The following is a 19,820-nucleotide window of genomic DNA, read 5'->3' on the forward strand; positions in this document are numbered from 1 at the left end:
AGATCGCCGATTATGTCGTAAAATTGATTTATATCGACTGAAATATCTCTCAACTTCGACTGATGTTATAGGACAATATTGCATGTTGACTATGTCTGAAGGAGAAAGTTCTACAGTATTATTTTGTACTTTTTTAAACATGGGCAAGTCTGTATTAATAAATAATAAATCGTAAATGAACAAATTATCGAAATATGTAGGAAAAATGGAATTATTGAGAAATATGTAAAAACATGTACTTATGGCAAAATATGTAAAAATATGTAAAATAAAATATAGTTCATTTTATTGGAAATCCCTTGAAACGAATTTATCAATTACCTAAATTAATTTATCAAATCACAGTAAAAATATGTATTTACATATAAATCCGAGCCCTAATAATAATATACCATTCTAATTACGTATGAGAAGGTATATCGTTGGCATTCAACTTTGAATTTAAAAGATAGAAAACGGAGAAAGCAATTGTAGACTGTTTCAAAATTGTGTTCATATTTTACTTGAGTGCCAAATTGTTAATATTTTATAATTATATATATTATTTATTTATTATATTTATTAATATTTACCAGCATTCAATGTTTCATAATATTTTACAATCTATTCATATTTCACAAGTTATAATATTCTGATATTTTTTGTAAACATGTTGAATTTAATTATAAACATAACTACAAATTTTTTTACAGATACATTGCGAGATACCCAAAGAATAATTTTCCACCTGACGAGTATATAATATTAGCGAGTGGTTTTATTAAACTGATCAAAAAATTCATTTGAAGCTTTAGTTCTGTACAAAACGTTATTCAAAAACTCTTGTTTATTTGTCTGTTCATTAGCTAGAACTAAGTTGAAATCCTTTATTTCATCTTCCACGTTTCTAAAAGTATATACATAAAAAATATTATTTGTAATTTAAAGCGTTCAGTCAAATGTTGTATATTGATGTTTAGATAATTTAATCAATAAATCATCAAAACACATATAAACCATTAATTGTACGTAATGAAATAAATTTGAAAAACCGTTTAATTTGTCAGTTATATGGTAGGTATTTTTTTTTAAATATATAAAAAAAATAATCAATAAATAAATAAAAACAAATATAAAGAAGGTGTGGAATTATTTCTAAAGTCCTTAGGACTATAAAATTAATTTTCTTATAAAAAAAACATGAAATATGCGTAAAAAAAATGTATGAAGTAAGTTAACCAAATATAAATTCACAGTTTAACAAATATATGGCTTGAAAGGTAATAAAATAAATATTATGTTAAATATATTATAAAAATTATGCATGGAAAATGTAGGTATAGGTACCTAGGTGTGAGGAATACAAATAGAATATTCAGATTTATTACTATATTCTAATATTTTTTGAGAAAATGTTTGTAAAATTAATTATAGCATTTATATATTAAGTATCAAATTTGCCAAAATCAAAAATTGTTCTCCCAAATAAGGTATTAAACATAAAAAAACCTGTTAATTTATATCTGAAATATGCAAAAATAGGTACTTATACATTTGTGTTTAGAATAATTAATAGTTAAGTACACGTGTCTTGCTGTTGAATTAAATTTGTATACATTTATAAATACATTCATACAGTTGAATTTATATTATTTATTATAAAATCATAATGCAATGTTTATCACGCGTATGAAAAAAATCGATTTATAATATTGTAATTAATAATAGGTTATGTTAATTATAATTTATAATCATACTTGAAATATTATTATGAATATCTTACGAGTCACCAATCATACTTCAACTATTCTATTTTATTTAAAAATATTAATTTCCATAAATTTGTTTTCAAATAGTGACACATTTGTGTGGTTACCTACAATCCAAAATGTGCCATTGCCATTTTTTGTTTCTTTCAGATTGAAAATCATAATTTTTTTACTCAGTGTCAGCTTAATTTAAAACTATATTTGAGCAATTGAACAAAATCTCTTGTGCCAAAATGTCAATATAGCACATTTTGACATGAACAATTCGTAGCAAGAATGATACTACAGTGATATGTTTTTAGTGTGTTACAAAAAAATGCCAAAAACAATGAATTAAATATTTTTTAATTTTAAGAATTAAATATAGTGTCAAATTCAGTGTTCGTTCAAATACGTAAAAATTGATTGTATGATATCCCGATATCAGTAACGTATTTTTGAGCTAATTTTTATTCCATTCCATACTTAAAACATGGGCAATAACAAGTTTTAACTTAATTTTATGATGGCATTATCAGGTTTGGATTGTAACCACACATTTTCGTTTTACTATGAAAACTAAATACTTTTAGAAGTGTAGGTACTTATAATGCATTATTCACCTTTTTTTCTGTTGCATTTCTTGATCACTGAGTGTGCCGCATCTGGCCAGTATATTTAAAAGTTCAGCCCAATCTTTTTCTTGTTTATCGTATGCCTCTTTTCGTTTCTGAAATTATATGAAATCAATTTTATTAAGTATTATGTGTTTATTTGTTGATTATTGTATAAAACTCATGTTAATTGGTGTGTTAACATACATATGTTTGTAATTTATGCACTCAAAAACTACTCGATTGATTTTTTGACGAACATTTTAGAGATTGATTTAACACGAGCAAAGGCGGGTTTTATTCAGTTATTATTGTTTTGAAATGAATAATAATATTATGTTGATCATTAGTAAGGTTAAGAAGTGTATTATGACCTTGTCAACACTAAACAATGCAAGCAACTATTTTTAATCAACATAAAATTATGCCCTAAAAGAAATTAAAAAATGACATTTTAAAATGTTGTTATTAAATAAAAATATAAATAGACTTAATTAGTATAGAAACACTAAAATTCAAAAATATATGAACTTTGCACAAACAATATATCGTATAGTATAAATGTTTTCAGATATAATTTGTACTCCACATATGTACTTTAGCACTAAAAAATCTATTGAATACATTCTCCCCAAACTTTACAACAACTTTGTGTAGTCAAACAGCATTGGAACTTTTAATTTCGTACATTTATTTAGTGAGAATAAAAAGTAATATAAAACTAAAATAATTCGGTAACACTGCAGTCAAACTGTTTCACCGCCATACACTATAGGTACACAATTAAAAATATTATAGCGTTAAATCACTATAGACATACTAACCTAACCACTCAATCGCGATTATCTGTCGTAAAAAAATCATTAATAAGCGTATACCTAGGTAGTAGCTGGTAATAATAAGGGTTTTAAAAACTAAACATTTCATATTTTCTCGTTTATAATTTTTTTTTCTTTTTTTTATACGTTAGCTGTGAAGCCAACAATTTCCACCTAGCTACCTTTAAGTAAATATAATATCATATTAGTTAATTTTTAGTTTTAGTTTCTCTGATTTAAAATAGGTACATTTATGTATTTTTTTTTTATCAAAATATGCATTTATTCTTAAAAATCCCTAAATATGTAAAATACAATTTAATGTAAATAATTCTATGAGATACAAAACAAATTTATAACTTAGTCTACAATGTGCAAACAAAAAAAAAATGAAAAAGTTATAAACATCATAACCCTGATCATAAGTAATTTTAATCTATTTTTAATATTGTACGAAATAATTGTATACCTTAAGCTCTGCTCTTTGATTTGCTTGTTCGTCGTATATCGCTTGTTTCATAGCCGGCGTTAATCCTTTGTAGAGCGATGTTGATATTTTTCCTGGCCCTAAAGCACTGCTGAATGCGAGTTCAGGATTTTCCGTCAAAAAGTCTCCAGTGATCGCGTTGTACACTTCTGCCATTTTGTCTTCGTTGCTCTCGGCTTCTATAATACTTTTGTTCATTTTTTGCTCGGACGCCTAAATTTGAACAAAATATTATAATCATTTAGTGTTCATTTCATCGGTTGAGCTTGTCACACCTCTAGAAGAAGACTACCACAACTCAAAATGTATGGTTTTCGAGATTTCCCGATTTGAAGTTTACATCTAAGATATTTTAAAGAGTTCGTTACTCATGCGTTTAAAAACTTGAATACTTGCAAAATTCTTTTCCAGATGTATGTGCCCGACACAGAGGGCTGATCGAAAAAAAACACTCGGTGGAACCAAGGCTAATTTATATGCACTGAGTGCTATTTAACGCCTACTAGTTTTCGAGTAGGCAACTTCACAAACGCGCCTGACCAACGGATTGTTTGCAAACTGTCACAACGACGACTGTTGGCTGTTTGGAATGAATATAGGAGCAGGGTGATGCAGCTTAAGTAGAAGGGGGGGATTTTCTTTACGATCCGATCGGTCTGGTGCAATGTTCGTAGAGAGTACACAAGCAGGGTTGATAATTCTTAAAAACTAGCTTAAGTTTAAGGCAGTGGCTTGCTGGTGAAAGATGCAGTTGGACGACCGTGGTGGCCGCTCACCCAACCCACTACGGACTTACGCGGACCGGGCAAACACTTCGAAGTGGAGGTTGACACCGGATGGTCGCAAGGAGACCCAGCATTCGACTCAATGCCGATCGCGGAAACTCAACGTTGAGACGTACGCTGAAGATGTGGATACAATACCTCGCATATATTATATAAAGGAAAACAACTCACTTAATGGCAGCATATCGATTTATTGAGAAACACGTATTGGTACATGGGTATCACGGCTGCGGTAGCACACAAAAGAGTTCTTCGCCGCTGTAATACCGAAAATATAATTTTGACCGTAAAAAAGGTAAGAAAAAGCAAAATGACGTTGGCCGAACAAAAATACGAAAGAGTATAAAAACAAACATCGGTGACGATACGAAACATATGAGATATGAGACAACAAGCTGACATATCTAAAGAAAAAAATACAGAAAAAAATGAAAACAAAGAGAATAAGCACATACAAATATTATAATAATTTAATTAATTAAATTCCATAAAGTTAGACTTATTATGGCCTTCTACAATTTTTCGAGTTCACCATATTTTGAAATGTGGCAGTAAAACATTTATATTTATGGTTGCAATTTCACAATTAATATAAAAAGCAATACCGCCGCCACAACTCAAAATATTACTGTTACGCACTAATCAACATTATCACACGTTAATTAGTTTTTATTTAGAGGAAAAAAACTACAAATCGAAAAATGGCAGTCTTGAATTTTGACTTTAGTGATTAACTGGATGAATTAAAATACGTAGAGGTATAAGGTGGTACTGTCATAAAATAAATATGGACCACTTGCATTGAAAATTAGTTAAAAATTATTTCATTCAAAAATGACACATATTTTTAGTGATTAAATGAAAAATATATTGAATGTGGCAGTCTCACATTGCATAGAGCTATTTTTTTTACTATTCGAAAAGCAGTAGTAACTCAAAATTGACTAATTTTGAATTGTGGCAGTATTGTTCTAGAGACGCGTTGTTGTTATTGAATTTGAGGAATACTCACTAAGGCTTGGTTGTATCGGTTATTTGCTTCTATCAATTTTCTTTTACACTCATTTTCCAGCGATGCAAGTGCCATTGCTCGTTGAACTGTCGTGTGTTCGGTTTCTTGCCAAGTACGTTCTACGTTTTTATTCTCTTCTCGAGTCATATTTTTTTCACGTATTTGCATTTCTAACCATACACGCTGTTGTTTTATTTGTTCCGCTTTTTGTTCTTTCGTTGTGCCCTCTTCACCTTCAAATCTTAATAATAAATATTGTTATCATAAGCATTAAAATATGATATTTGTTTGTGTCATTATGTATATATTATTTTAAGTACCGTTGAACCGACGATAATGTGATTCTCGGGTCATCGTCACCGATGCGACTTGGTTGACCTTTTCTGCATTGTAGTGGGTCGTATATGTCGTACTCCCTCCGTGTTTCAGGAGCTTGATATTTTTTTCTGAACTCTAGGATCTCTAGATCTATTTCCTTTTGTTTCTAAACATATAGTTACATTTACATAAAATTTAGGTACATAATATAACTTCCTGAATAAATAATGGATGCAACTATATAAGTAGTTTGATAATAATTTAAATATTTACATAAAATACCTCTTAAATTCATTTTATTTTGCCAGCCCCCACCCATTTTTTTAAAAATGTTATTTATTTCCAATCAATTTCAACAACTGTGACACTAAGTTGTTAATGAGTACGATGGCTTAACAGGTTTGGAGGAAGTATGAAAAATTCACCTGAAAATTAGCAAGTTGGGTGCATTTATGAAAATACGTTGGAGCACAAGACATGAGTAGCAAAACTGATAACATTCCAATTTTTACTAGCAATTTTAATTTAAAATAACTCACTGAATGAAATCATGCACCTGCAGATATTACATTTTCGAACGCACAGAAATTTTTTCTAACATATGTACACTGTGCATGTTTGGAAAGCAAAATAACAAATAAATTAGAAAAAGAAATTGGAGAAAAATTAAAATTTGTACGAAAATTAGGACATTTTGAGGCTTTGAAGGCCCTTGAATTAATCACATAAAAATAAGTAATATAGATCAGGAGTTAAAAAAAATACACACAAAAATAAAATTAGAAAGTCTATAAAAAAAAAATCAAGCAATATTGTATTGTTATTTCATTCGGTATTCTGCAGTTTTAAAGTTGTATAGATTATCTATAACTGTGGTTTGAACATTAAACGTTATTATTCGGTCAGATGGTATGTATGGTTATCGCAGTCTTTCCAAATTACTATATTATATAGGTATAGATACCACAAAATATATGATAGGAAAGTGGTACAAAATAAATCAAAAAAAATCAAAAAAATCACACCTATGGGTACTATTATTATTATATCATAATATTCAATGTGTATTAGAGCCGATTTTCCCAACTTCCTATGATTCAATAAAATTTGAAAATTATATTTTAGTTTTTACCTAAATTATAATACTCTTGTGTCTACTGCCCAATACCTATTACGAGAGGGGGTTAATAAGGTGTATAATATTATATCAAAAAAAATGACTTCACAGAAAAAACTCCCACTCCTCATTGATAATATGTCAGATTTGAGATTTTTTTTGAGAATTCGTTTCAAGCCGGATCAAAGCACAGAATTTTCATTTTTCTTTAAATAGTGATAAAAAAAAAAGTTCGAAAAATAACTAATATTTTGCATTATTTAAATGCATATTTTAGTTTCTATAACTATAATTTTGAAAATCAGGCTTTGATCCAACCTCCAAAATATTTTTTACAATAAAAAAAAAAAATTAAGATAATCCGATTACTCTACAAGGCGTAAGTTTTTCTGTGAGAAATATTTTTGTACTAAAACTCACCGGTTTAATATTTGAACAGCAATCATTGTACCTGCACGGAATAGGTACACATGAACCATTAGAAATTTTAATACAAAGTAGATGCGAAAGTGTTGTACACTTACTGCATGTTGCATTTTGTGTGTACTTTCGTTTTTTTCATACAATATTTAGGACAAAGATGAAATTGTTGCAAGAGCTAAATTTTACAAATTATATAATTGAAGAAAAACATGTGTGCCTACCTATCTATATCATCTGCAACTCTACATGATTTGATATAAAATCACTGCAGTAATAATTATGCTACCTTAATATATTATTGTAAAGGGCAATTCACCAAGCATATGCTCGCTCCAATTTTTTCCTTTAATAACGAATTTATTCAAATCTTGATTTTGGATTTTTCAAATATACTTAGTCAATTTTTTCAAATTTAAAAATCCTCCCCAGTTTATACATACAGTGGAACCTCGATAACTCGAACCTCTATAAGTCGAATTTTCGATAATTCGAAGCAATGGCTTGGCCTTACAAATTGCAATATATGATATGTGTGATAAATTTTCTCGATAATTCAAATTTCGCTAACTCGAATTTCTCTATAAGTCGAAATATTTTCAGACAAATTTTGGCTTATAACTTGAATTTATATTAATATATATGTACATATTAAATTGGAGACGAGATTTTTTTCCGCGCTAAACGTTATTGAAAACTTTACAGATAAGTCAAACAATTAAAAACAATTAAGAATATCTGATTTCTTTAAAAAATAGTTCTACTTTATTTATTACATTGTATTTTCTTTTTTACATACAATGTATACATACTACAATACTATACATACATATTTATTACTTTATACTTTTTTATAGAATACTTTTTTTTTGATTTTAATACAATATACATACCTACATACATTATACATTTATTAGTAAATATGTACTTGAATAAATAAAATTATAAAATGAAGAACCTACATAATTGTGTTTTCAAGTGAAAAAATTGTGTAGCCGATTCTAGTTATCGAGGTTTTCTGTAATTCTAAATTTCGATAACTCGAATTTTTTTTTCGCCCCCTACCGATTTGAGTTATAGAGGTTCCACTATATATATTTTTTTGAAATTAGAAACTTTAGTAGTTACTGGCTTACTGCATTGTTACTTTATGTATTTAATTATCTTAAAAAACTTAAAATATCGTATAGCGACATGGTATTACCTACTTTTCTGTTTTGTTCGTCCAGTTGCAACGATGTGGCACAATCTTGTAATAATTTGTTTGAAAACGCTTGATGTTTTGCTTGTTCTTGGTCTCGAAGTATTTTCTTTTCTTGGACTTGTTTATCAAGGGCTTCTTTGTCGATCTAATCGTAAATAAAATGTATACAATCATTTAAAAATCGAATCAGTGCAAGTGTACGGACCTGAAGGAGCACACAGCGTCAGTATGCTGGACACCACAACTAACATCTAGAAACCTAGAATAATGACGGAATAGCTGCAGGATACTGCCGCGCTAAGCAAAAGTTTCGTAAATCGAAATTACATTTTTTTTAATGAATTAGATAGGTTTATCAGTTTTACACAATATTTGTAGAAAAAATATCCTGAAATAACCGTCATTGAAATATTGAATAGGCTATGAACTAAATTATCTTTCTTTGAAAACTCCGTGGGTACCAAAAAAATTAGAAGTACTAAGTAAGGATCTAAGGTACGCATCTTACACTTACTATAATCATAAACGCCGTAAATATGTTTAAAGATACGAAAGGAATTTCGCATAACAATTCTTTGTCTAGCCAAGTTATACGGTGTTATTACCTAAATTTCAACTTTTTGTTGAACGGCAAAATGTTATATTAATAGTTTCTAAATTGTCACCTCTGTGATTATTATTTGGAAACTTTATTATTTTATTATGGTCAATATGTTAGGATAAAAAAGTAAAGTGACTTTTGTTTTGATTATTATGTGCCAGTATTTTATTCGCGGTCGTCTTGAACGTTTTTAAGGAGAGTTTATTTACGACCCGAAAATCAGTGTAATACCTTCCACTCGCACCTGGTAAGAAAATTAATAAAGAATATTCTACTATATTATATATTTATAAAATCGAAATAATAATAATTTAATAGATTCAACGACTACAGTTGTGGTGTAGTAGTCGGGTTCGCCGGGCAAATACTACTAAACTCGAGAGGCCGATAAGCCTCGTACATATCTACGTAATCTACTATAAAATTATATGATTTACAAGAGTACAAGACACATTTAATACATTCAAAATTGAAACAATAATTTAAAAAGGTGATTAGGTGTGTCGTGAGTGAGACCGGTCGGCGAACGGCGGCAGATACAGGCCATTGGCTAAAAATAATAAATTATAACAAATTTATGGTAGTGCGTAATGTGTGTTATGCGTTCTAGGGCCCAAACAGCAAGATACTAAGTAATTAGAGTCAAAAAATAAGAGAATTAAGAATTAAGATGTAGGTAGTTATATATTATTATTATTATTATACTATCTATATAGTTAATTATAGTTACTCACACCAATAGTTCTAATGGTTGGATTGAAAATTCGTTTTTTTCGTTCTTCATCAAAAAGTCTTGCTTTCACATGTTTAGCCACTTCTGCATGATCTTTTGCCGATGGTTTTCCTATATTCGCCATTTTTTTATAAATATTATAATATGTACGATGGTTACTTCAAGAGCAAAATGAATAAGTAAGTATAGTTTGTATTCTTATTCAACAAATACAGAGTAACTATTTTGTAGGTACACAAAACATACGACGACACGACGCGTCGACTTGACAACACGAAAACGTAGTTATATCGAAGTAACTTCCACATAGCAACAAATCGCATATCAAATAATAATAATTGCCATTAACATATCATATATTAATTTCAATAAACAAACTATTAAAATTACATTTTTCAGTCTTAATTTAATAACTAATAATACCTAGGTATGTGTTATGTGTATTATATTTATAAACATGCATATTGAATAATATTGTCAAGACTCTAAATGCATCACAAAATCTAAGTCAACAAAAAACACATGTTGGTATTTTGGGTATTAGGGTTATTGATAATTATCGATAAATACATAAATAATGATATATGAATATATTATGATCTGTATGTCCACGCCGTATGTTATTTTTAATATATAACAGTACATAATAATATAATAAATAAATAAATGTATGGTTTAAAAAAAAAACTAAGCAAAAATATTTTTTGGAAGTAAGTATTTTTTAAGTTATTCATAAACAGGGTTCGGAACTGAATTTCATATTTCTTGGGAAGCTGAATATTTAAAATCTAATTTGAATGATTCGATATGAATTCGTTTCGTGGTATTGGCAGTGCCTATTAGGCGCATAATACATGTATAGAATCGAAATACAAAAAGCTGCTAAGTGGATGTTGCTGTGATGTAAAATCATATTCTATTCATCGATTTTTAGCAAAGACGGTATGTCAGCCTATAATGTTAATTAGTATATTTTATGATAAAATTATTCTGGTTGAGGTCATTTATTTTACTATTAGGCATTATAACTACAGTAGGTTAAATTCATTTTTGCCAAAAAAATGACATTTGAAAAGTTATTGAGTGTATAAAAAATAATAATATGCTTTATAAGTTTCATTAACAAACGAATATTTTTAAATTACAGAAAAATAACTAAAATTGTTGTTCTTGGTTAAAATAAAGCGTTTACATAATTTTTAGATTTTTTGGTTACAGAATGAGTTACTTAAGTGCAACCAAAAAAGTTTAACATCTTTTACATTTTATATTTTTAATTTAATAAATGTTGTCAACATTTGAATTTTAAAATTTAAATGCTTGTAATTAAATTGTGCCCAGGTATTTTTAATGTTTTTCAACTTCTATTGTGACAATATACCAAGACCCTTGTATTACATTTTCGAGCTTTTTGACCCAACGAACGAAATTTCATGGACATTTATAGAAAAAAAAAACTAAAATAATTTAAAATTGAAAATATCCGTTAACAGCTCAAAACAAGTCAAAATCATTTGAAAATGTTATCAAGTATAGAAAATGATACTATAAACATATGTTGGAAATTTCAAGTATCTTCTGTCATTTGTTTCTGAATTACCAATTACCTACAATAAAATAAGAAAATCATTCCATGAGAAATCGAGAGAATATCCAATGTTGTACAAATTTCAACTTGAAATGCTCTTATAAATTTTTAAAGCATCGGAAAAAAAGGAAATTGCAACTGCAACAAATGTATAAATGTATAATCCTGTGTGGTCAAGATACTATACTCCTGCGACAGATGTAGTGTTGTCCATAGAGTGGGCAATATAAACCCATTAACGGGAAAGATAAGCTGCTGCAAGTAGTTGCCGAGAATCTACTTTCGAATTTAAGTATAGCATATATATATTATCGTGCTATCTTAAAAATGATATATACAGACACCGCAATTTCTTAATTACGATTTTTTTTTTCGAAAAACTACTAGCTGTTCTGCGGCACTAAGTCCTATGTGATGTGCAGGAGCTAGAATAATATAAAAATAATAGCATCTTGCAGGTACATATTATATAAAACTCTACGGCGATAAGATTGAACCCAATGAAGTTATAAATAATGATTAAACACACGTAGGTACCTAGCTATCACAGTGCACTTGGCGAAGATTGAGAGTAATTGACCTTAGATAATTGCACGTTTTATTTAATAATTAAATACATGTACTACATAATGTAAATATATAAACCTTTTGCTTAATTTATACGTATAAGTTTGAGAGGGAAAAAGTTATAGCGTAAGGATTTTTCTTACACTTCATGATTAAAATATATTTTGTATCAATCAACTATATTTTGTGTTTTTAAATAAAATAACCATTCATTTTCAATTAATCTATGCATAAAATAATATCTTATCAATAAAATAATAAGTTATAATACTATAAATTAATAATTTAAAATTAAATTAAAATATTTCTTAAACTTGTATATTATAAATTACCAAAATTGAAAAAAATCAGCGTTGCCGATACTATATGTATCATAAAGATTATCCTGCGACCCTCATCTATTATAAAGTCACCAATATTTTTGGTGACCCTTCTATTATGATACCATTAAAAAATGTAAGTATTGGCAACACTAAAGAAAATATTGGTTAAGAATTATTGGAACAAACATTTCTGTCCACGGACGAAAGCGTATAACAAATAATAATATAAAGCAGTTTCACTGTTTGTTAAAAGCCAAATTTGCAAACAATAACCCGAATTATGTGCATTTTTCAGGTAAAAGAACAATTTTTTTAATCATTAAAATAATTATTCTAAATAAATTATTGTTTATAACTCTAACAAAATGTATTTGATTGAATTCAGAACTTTGACTTAATCAAACAGAAAACACCATGTTACTGTAACCGAATTGAGCAATAACCAAATGCATCTAGACAGTTAAATTACTAACAGACTCTCTTAAAATAAATACTGCTTCGGATACATTAGGTTTGGGCCACATAATCATTTGGACATTCCTTCTACTTTCCTCTGGTGTAACCAAAATGTATGGAAAAACCAGAGAAATCAGGATGTCAAAAATGAGGTTCGTAAAAATGTACAATAGCCACAAAATAGTTATTTTCCAAGGAAAAATATGCCAGAAACCCAACAGTTTATTGAGTTATATGTCGTTATAGCAGGTAACTCTTCATCGCATTTTCCACTCATAACTAAAAGTCTAATATTATTAGTATTGTTATGTATAACAATGATATTATAAATCGAAACTATAAAATTTATTTCAAGTATAAATATATAAACATTACAATATTTAACTCAAAATTTTACATTTTTAATTAAATTATTTATATAATCTAGATAATAATATTAGATTATCTATACTTTATAGAGAATAATTCAAATAGAATTTTTATAGAATTTTTCCATGCTATTCATCCTCCTTAAAATAACTACAAAAGAAGATAATAAAAGCTGGTACTTATCAAAGTCCAGGAGTTCAAAAATGCAGTTATTAAAATAATTTTTCTTAAACTAAGTATACATTACATATACAGATTAACTTCATTCCTACAATATTGATGATAGGTGTTTTTACTCTCAAGTCTAAAACCATCCAATAAACCGTATTATTGGAAATACAAAAATTAATTTTCATAGAATTTTCCCATACGGAATCGTTTCATCGGTTCGTTACATCTGGACATCTGGTGGCTCTGATTAATCAGACGTACGTTTCGCCAGCCCCCCCCCCCCCCCCAAAGAAAATCTATTAACAGACTATGCAAATATTTAGCACGTAATTCGCAAGTCTATTTTGGGAATTCGCACGACCTTCCTTCCCCTCCAAAAATCAAAAATGCACGGGGGGGGGGGGGCAGCGAAACGTCACACCAGCCCCCGTGGCTTCAAAAAATTCATTTCACAGTTCCTTCTATATAATGATCATCTGAAATTTGCAAGTTACCACCTAGTTGTTTTCAAACTACTTTTTTTTTTCGTAAGTATTTAGCAGATTTGCTGTAAACTGGGGAAGCCTTAAATATTATAGTATTTAAATTAAATTTGAATGAAACAGCTATTTATTCTGTAATTAAAAAGTAAGTATGTTAAAAGGTATGATTACAATTTAGCAATGCATAAAAAAATATTGGGCATAGTTATTTTAAATAGTATAAACCAGTAGTTCACAAGAAACTTCTTTATTTTCCTTTACTGGAATTGGTTTTTTCTTGAGGTCATCAAACAATTGCCAATGTTTAGTTCCTTTAATAGCGTATACATTGTAATGCCCAAATGATGTTCTTAGTTTTGATTGTGCCGGTTGAAAACTGACTACTCCTCTTAATTCATAAGTGATGTAGTTGTATACAAACAGTTTTGGTATTTCAGACAGTCGTATTTTAACTTGCGCTGTTGTATACGAACTATGATTGTTTGAAACCACTTCATCTCCTAAAAAGTGTCAGTTCATTTTTTATTAAAACATAGCTTAGTGATATAGAATCCATTTCAAAATACCAGGAGTGTACAGTTATTTATTTTTGTATGCTTTGCATATTTAACTATTGTTCAATTGTTAATGCATATTTTGTTGTATTTTCATTTCAAGTGCATATTTTACTTATATTTTTAAACTAGGCTTTAGTTTTTTCTTAAAATTGATAAAAAAAACAAAAATTATGTAGGAATACTTATAAGAACTGTCATTTTTTCGCCTCCGGGACATGTATGGGTAAAATTTGAAACGCTTTTATTAATTTTAATCACACAATGTTATATTAGCACAACTATTAATTTGAGTGAAAATTAGTTCTTTTTAAATGAATTATAGAAAAATAAATAAAAAATCGATACATTAAATTTTTGTTTTTAGACAAGCTTAACAAGACGACGTTTCAATATATGAGTATTAATTTAAATATATTTAATAAATACATTTGATTTGCACACAACTGCATATTTTTTACAAAAAATGAATACTATTACCTGTAAAAATGTTTTAGTTTTAAAATATATATTTTAGAAGTACATTTATGTGATTATGCATATTTTATTTTATTGTATATTAGGTGATTTTTTAAGGCATTAATAAATGCATATTTTAAGGATTTTAAAAGCATGAAGAATAATTTTATAGTCTTAATCAATAAGAAATGATTGGATATGTCAGTCAAAATTCTTACCTTCCTAATAAAAAACATCGATGAATAAATGCATATCAGATACATGTGACATAATTTCTTTAACTCCCTCACAAATATGTCCGGATTCCATGTATTGGCATGTTGAATGTACGGATTGAAGACAGTTGTCGAGAAAATCTTCCAAGTTTTTTATTTTCCTATTTTCCGTCTGGTATGATATATAACTCTTTAGTTTTAAAGAGTTCACTGTTAATTTACAGCTTAAAGAACATGTTGCTTCTTCTGTTACTTTCGGGAGCTCTTTAAACATTGAGTTTACTGTGTTAGTGATAGTGGTATCACAACTAATCAACATGGTACCATATTCCAACTGCTGTATGGCAGGTTTAATTTTATTTATTATTAAATCTGCACGTTCAGAGTATGTTCCAGATGTTATTCCATTTTTTACAACTTTAGAAATAAAGTTCAAAAATTCATTATTGCTAGAATCAATCTTCTCTGAATATTTATTGCTGTCACAGTATGAAACCTAAAATATGAAATGAATATATTAATAACAATTTTTAATCGCGTTAAATTAAAAACAAAAATATATAGGCACCATTATTAATGACGCAAATGCATCAAACGCGCATGTATTTGTTAATACAATACTTCCATATGGAACTTGATTTGCAGCCTTTTAAGTTTTAACTCATCTGAGCGTGACCCATTTTTAATAATAGGTAAATTTAGGTTATTATGGTTGAAATAAATATGTTTACATTTGGTCCATTTATGTTCATACCTTTTAATAGGAATATTGTCAAAATATACCTACTATCATTGATAATAAATATTAGAATTTAAAATCAATTTTACTATGTGTCAATGAAGTTTTATTTTACTGAATACCTCCAAGAGGTGTATATAATCTTTGAGTCATTTTCAGCTTAGATAGGGTAAGCGTAGAATCAACGAGCGCATACAATAGTCGTAAGTTTGAGCGAGTGTCATGTAGATGATTTATACCACATACATTATAATGTGTTTATTTATAAAATAATAAAAATTTGAAAACAAATGGGTAAATATCTAGCGGGTTGTAAGAATATAACATATTATAATGCTTGATGCTCAATTCTGCACGAATATTTAGCACCTTAATATTTAAGACTTCCAATCAACAACAAATCCACTGAATACTTCCAAAAAAAATTTTTATTGTAAATTAAAAAAAAATAAAAAGATGTCGTTTTACTGTATAGTAGGTTCCTAATGGGAACTGTAATGGATAGTATTAAATTTGAAGACAATACAATATAAAATCATTGTATACGAAAGATGATTCTGAGCGAAAACGGTCCGTCAGTTTATAATATACAGTATTTTAGTATATTTGATGATATTATTGTGATTAAACTATGAAAGTAGGTAATTTATAGAGTAAACCTTAGTACTACGCAGTAGATAAAATTCATTCCAAAAAAAATACTTTTGAAAAGTCATCGTGTGTATAAAATATAATAATATACTTTAAAGCAGTAGTTCTCAATCTTTTTAATACCGTGACCTAAATTTCCTTCGAAAAATCTTTCGCGACCCACATTGTTTCACTATTCAACAATTTGAGAAAAACAAAATTTGTATTATATAAATATGTATACATTTTTATTCGATATTTAGTTTTTTTATAGATTTATAGTTAATATGAATACAAATATAATTAATATAATTAAAATATACTTTTTATAATGAGGTACCTAACATAAATTTCTTGGAATCTATATAATTAAAATAAATGTTCCCGAACCACCAAAAATTGACTGACGACCCACCAGTATACTACCAGTATATACCGAATAATATTTTTAATTTACAACAAAATAACTTAAAACATTAATCTTGGTTATTTAATATGTAATTTCGTCCACATATTTGAACACAAAATAACTAAAACAAGATTGTACGTATATGTTTTTAGATTTTTTGGTTACAGAATAACCTACTTACGTGGAACCTTGTTTGAAATGTTCAACCCTTAGCTATAAAAGTTGAACATTTTAAAATTGTTTGACTACAAAATCAATTTTCAATTTTAGATTTTTAGATGATAATCATATAAAACGAACTGTGAAATGAATTTTTTGAAGGTCGTGCGAATTACGTGCTAAATATTTGCATAGTTTGTTTATAGATTTTCTTTTTTTTTGGGGGGGGGGGGGCTGGCGAAACGTACGTATTAATCAGCTCATACTACTATACCAGGGATTTATTACAAACATACTATTTTTTCAAACCATTCAAAAGTTATTTAGGTGGAATGTGTAATTGATGACCACTTTATTATGACATAAAGTAATATTTTTGTATTGTAACATAGAAAATAGTAAATAGATTTTTAGCATACGTTTTTAATTGCTTTCAATATTCCATTTAATGTAATCTCAGATATGACATATGATTTTTCATATAATGTTTATCGAACAAAAATAAATATAATTATCAGTCTATGGCGGGTGGTTATCTTAATAAAAAAACTTAAAAAAATATAATTCGTAAGGATAAATAAAATAAAGATTATTCAAGTAACATTAACTTAAATACAAAAAATATGAGTTGCAGAAATGAATATTTATAATAAAAATGTATTGTTTTAATCATAGTTATTATTGCTATTAATTTATATTTTAAAGGATCAAAGAAAGTGGAAAAAGTAAAAATGATCATCGGGTACTTTGCCATTTTTACAGGTATATAATTCAATAATTGTTCACGATAATGTTTGGTTTAATCACTTCATTAATCTGTCCACATAAATAAATACATAAAATGATTTAATTCCGATCAATAAACCATATTATTGGAAATACAATAATTAATTTGCAGATTTTTCCATACTATTCATATACCTCAAATTAAATACAAAATAAGACAATACAAGCTGGTACTAATCAAAGTCGAGGAGTCTAAAGATGCAGTTCTCAAGAGAATTTGTCAGAAATAAAATATAAAATACATATGTAATATCATAATATTTTTAATGCCATAAATAAGCCATGCTTTGAATATAAGTAATAACTATAGTGATGTACATTTTCATGAACACATATTTTTTTTTTCAAAAAGTTGTAAAGAATGAAAACGTTATCATTTTTCATATTAATTTCTTATCAAATAAATCACTTAATATTATATAATTATAAAGTATATAGTATATTTAACCTTTATAATTATATTTAAAACTGCGTGGTACTCGTATTACCATTTACATACTTCAATATTTTTCTATAAAACATAAAATAAAAAAGCTAGTAAGTGGATGTCACTCTGTTGTACATTAAGTGTCTATATAAAGAAATTTCTCTAACTCAAAATAATTTGCAAATTTTCGTTTTAGACGAATTTTGTTAAAATTCAAACTTCAAACTCTCACATGTCAAATTATTGATGATTTACGGTCATTTATTTTTTATTTTTAAAGAACAACTTATGTAGAACCTTGTATTTTTAATGAGGAAAAATTGTTTTATAGACATTAAATATGTTAACATATTTATATAAACTGTTATACCCAATTACTAAAAGTTATTTCTTATTGTTTAATATATTTTAATTGAGTTTGATTTTGTTGGATCCTTGAATTACATTTTAAAATATTTAGACGAAACAAACAATATTTTTTTGACATTTACAGAAAAAAACTAAAGCAATTGAAAATTGAAAATTTCCGTAAACAGCTCAAAACCAGTTAAAATATTTTAAAAATTTTTCTAGTATAGGAAATGATAAAACAAACATTTTGAGTGGATTTCAAATATCTATGGTTATTTGTTTTTTAATTTCAAATCGATAATTTGTAAATTTAGGAATAATTCAATCCAATGTCTACATTCAAACCCTCGTAAAAAAATAATTTGACTTTCCGGTAAACATTTAACTTTGAAAATGTAGAAAATTGAAGGCGAATTCGTATTCAAATTTTAAAGCTTAGATATAAATAAAAACAATTTTATGAATTTCTAACTCAAAATAATTTGCAACATTTTTGAAATTTTTTTAAAAATTGAAATTCAGATGCCCATTAAAAATTATTTTTAACTATGCTACGATTTTTTTTTAATTTCCACTTATAACGACTTATGAGCCTCTTGTATTATACATTTTAAAGTTTCTTGGAAAAGTAAATATTTTTTTATAGACATACATTTTTAAAAAAAATCAAGAATTGTATATGGCTATAAATAGTTTAACACGATTCTTGAAAATTGTATGGTATATAAAAAATGTAGATATAAATATACAGAGAAAATGTCTGTATCTATATACATTTTTTTTAAGAGTTACACCAAAAGGCGAAAACTAAAATCGATTTCGTCAAAAACCAATTTTGAGTAAAAATTTTAGTTTTCCTTAGTTTTTCGTTTATTAATCGTTTGAAAACTATTGGGAATTTTTTAGTATTGACCCTCAAGTTACCAACTGGATTCGCTGTCCTATCAAAAAAGATGCTGTTGAAGAAAATCAAAGTATTTTTACCTTCTGGCGTCCAAAAAGGTGATGACAGATACAATAAAAAAAATTCATTGTAAAATCAATACATTCATCGATCAGCTCCACTCAGAATCTAAAATCAAATTAAATTGTTATAAAAACAAAAATCATTTCTAAACAAAATGTTCTATAAAAATAACTACACTACAGCATATCGATCAGATTATTGAGCTGCTAATATTATAATAATTATCATTATAGGTTTATAACTACAGTTCAACTGGAAAACAAAAAGTAAATATATTTTATTTAAACGTATAAAAATAAAAATTTTCGTTGAACGGATATTTATAGGAAAAT

General features: G+C 27.5%; 2 protein-coding genes across 2 annotated transcripts; both read right to left on the minus strand.

Moving 5' to 3' along the window:
- Positions 1-621: 621 nt before the first annotated feature.
- LOC111037090 (RIB43A-like with coiled-coils protein 2) lies at positions 622-10,184 on the minus strand. The gene is made up of 7 exons (XM_022319458.1): positions 9,838-10,184; positions 8,507-8,647; positions 5,764-5,927; positions 5,444-5,684; positions 3,629-3,859; positions 2,351-2,457; positions 622-886 (listed from the first exon to the last, which is right to left on the minus strand). The coding sequence occupies exons 1-7, from the start codon at positions 9,958-9,960 to the stop codon at positions 745-747; spliced, it is 1,149 nt and encodes a 382-aa protein (XP_022175150.1). The 5' UTR covers positions 9,961-10,184; the 3' UTR covers positions 622-744.
- Positions 10,185-13,241: 3,057 nt separating this feature from the next.
- Positions 13,242-19,527, minus strand: LOC111037098. The gene is made up of 3 exons (XM_022319472.1): positions 19,506-19,527; positions 15,024-15,516; positions 13,242-14,292 (listed from the first exon to the last, which is right to left on the minus strand). The coding sequence occupies exon 2, from the start codon at positions 15,337-15,339 to the stop codon at positions 15,028-15,030; it is 312 nt and encodes a 103-aa protein (XP_022175164.1). The 5' UTR covers positions 15,340-15,516; positions 19,506-19,527; the 3' UTR covers positions 13,242-14,292; positions 15,024-15,027.
- Between the last annotated feature and the right edge of the window lie 293 nt (positions 19,528-19,820).

The sequence above is a fragment of the Myzus persicae genome, unplaced genomic scaffold (assembly GCF_001856785.1).
Source record: "Myzus persicae strain clone G006 unplaced genomic scaffold, MPER_G0061.0, whole genome shotgun sequence".
NCBI lineage: Eukaryota > Metazoa > Arthropoda > Insecta > Hemiptera > Aphididae > Myzus > Myzus persicae.

Coding starts and splice junctions, on each gene's coding strand:
- LOC111037098 (XM_022319472.1), bottom strand. CDS start 15,339: ATGTTGATTAGTTGTGATACCACTATCACTAACACAGTAAACTCAATG.
- LOC111037090 (XM_022319458.1), bottom strand. CDS start 9,960: ATGGCGAATATAGGAAAACCATCGGCAAAAGATCATGCAGAAGTGGCT. Junction 8,648..9,837: donor CAACCATTAGAACTATTGGT/GTGAGTAACTAT, acceptor ATTTACGATTAG/ATCGACAAAGAAGCCCTTGA. Junction 887..2,350: donor GAAATGCAACAGAAAAAAAG/GTGAATAATGCA, acceptor ATATACTTTTAG/AAACGTGGAAGATGAAATAA.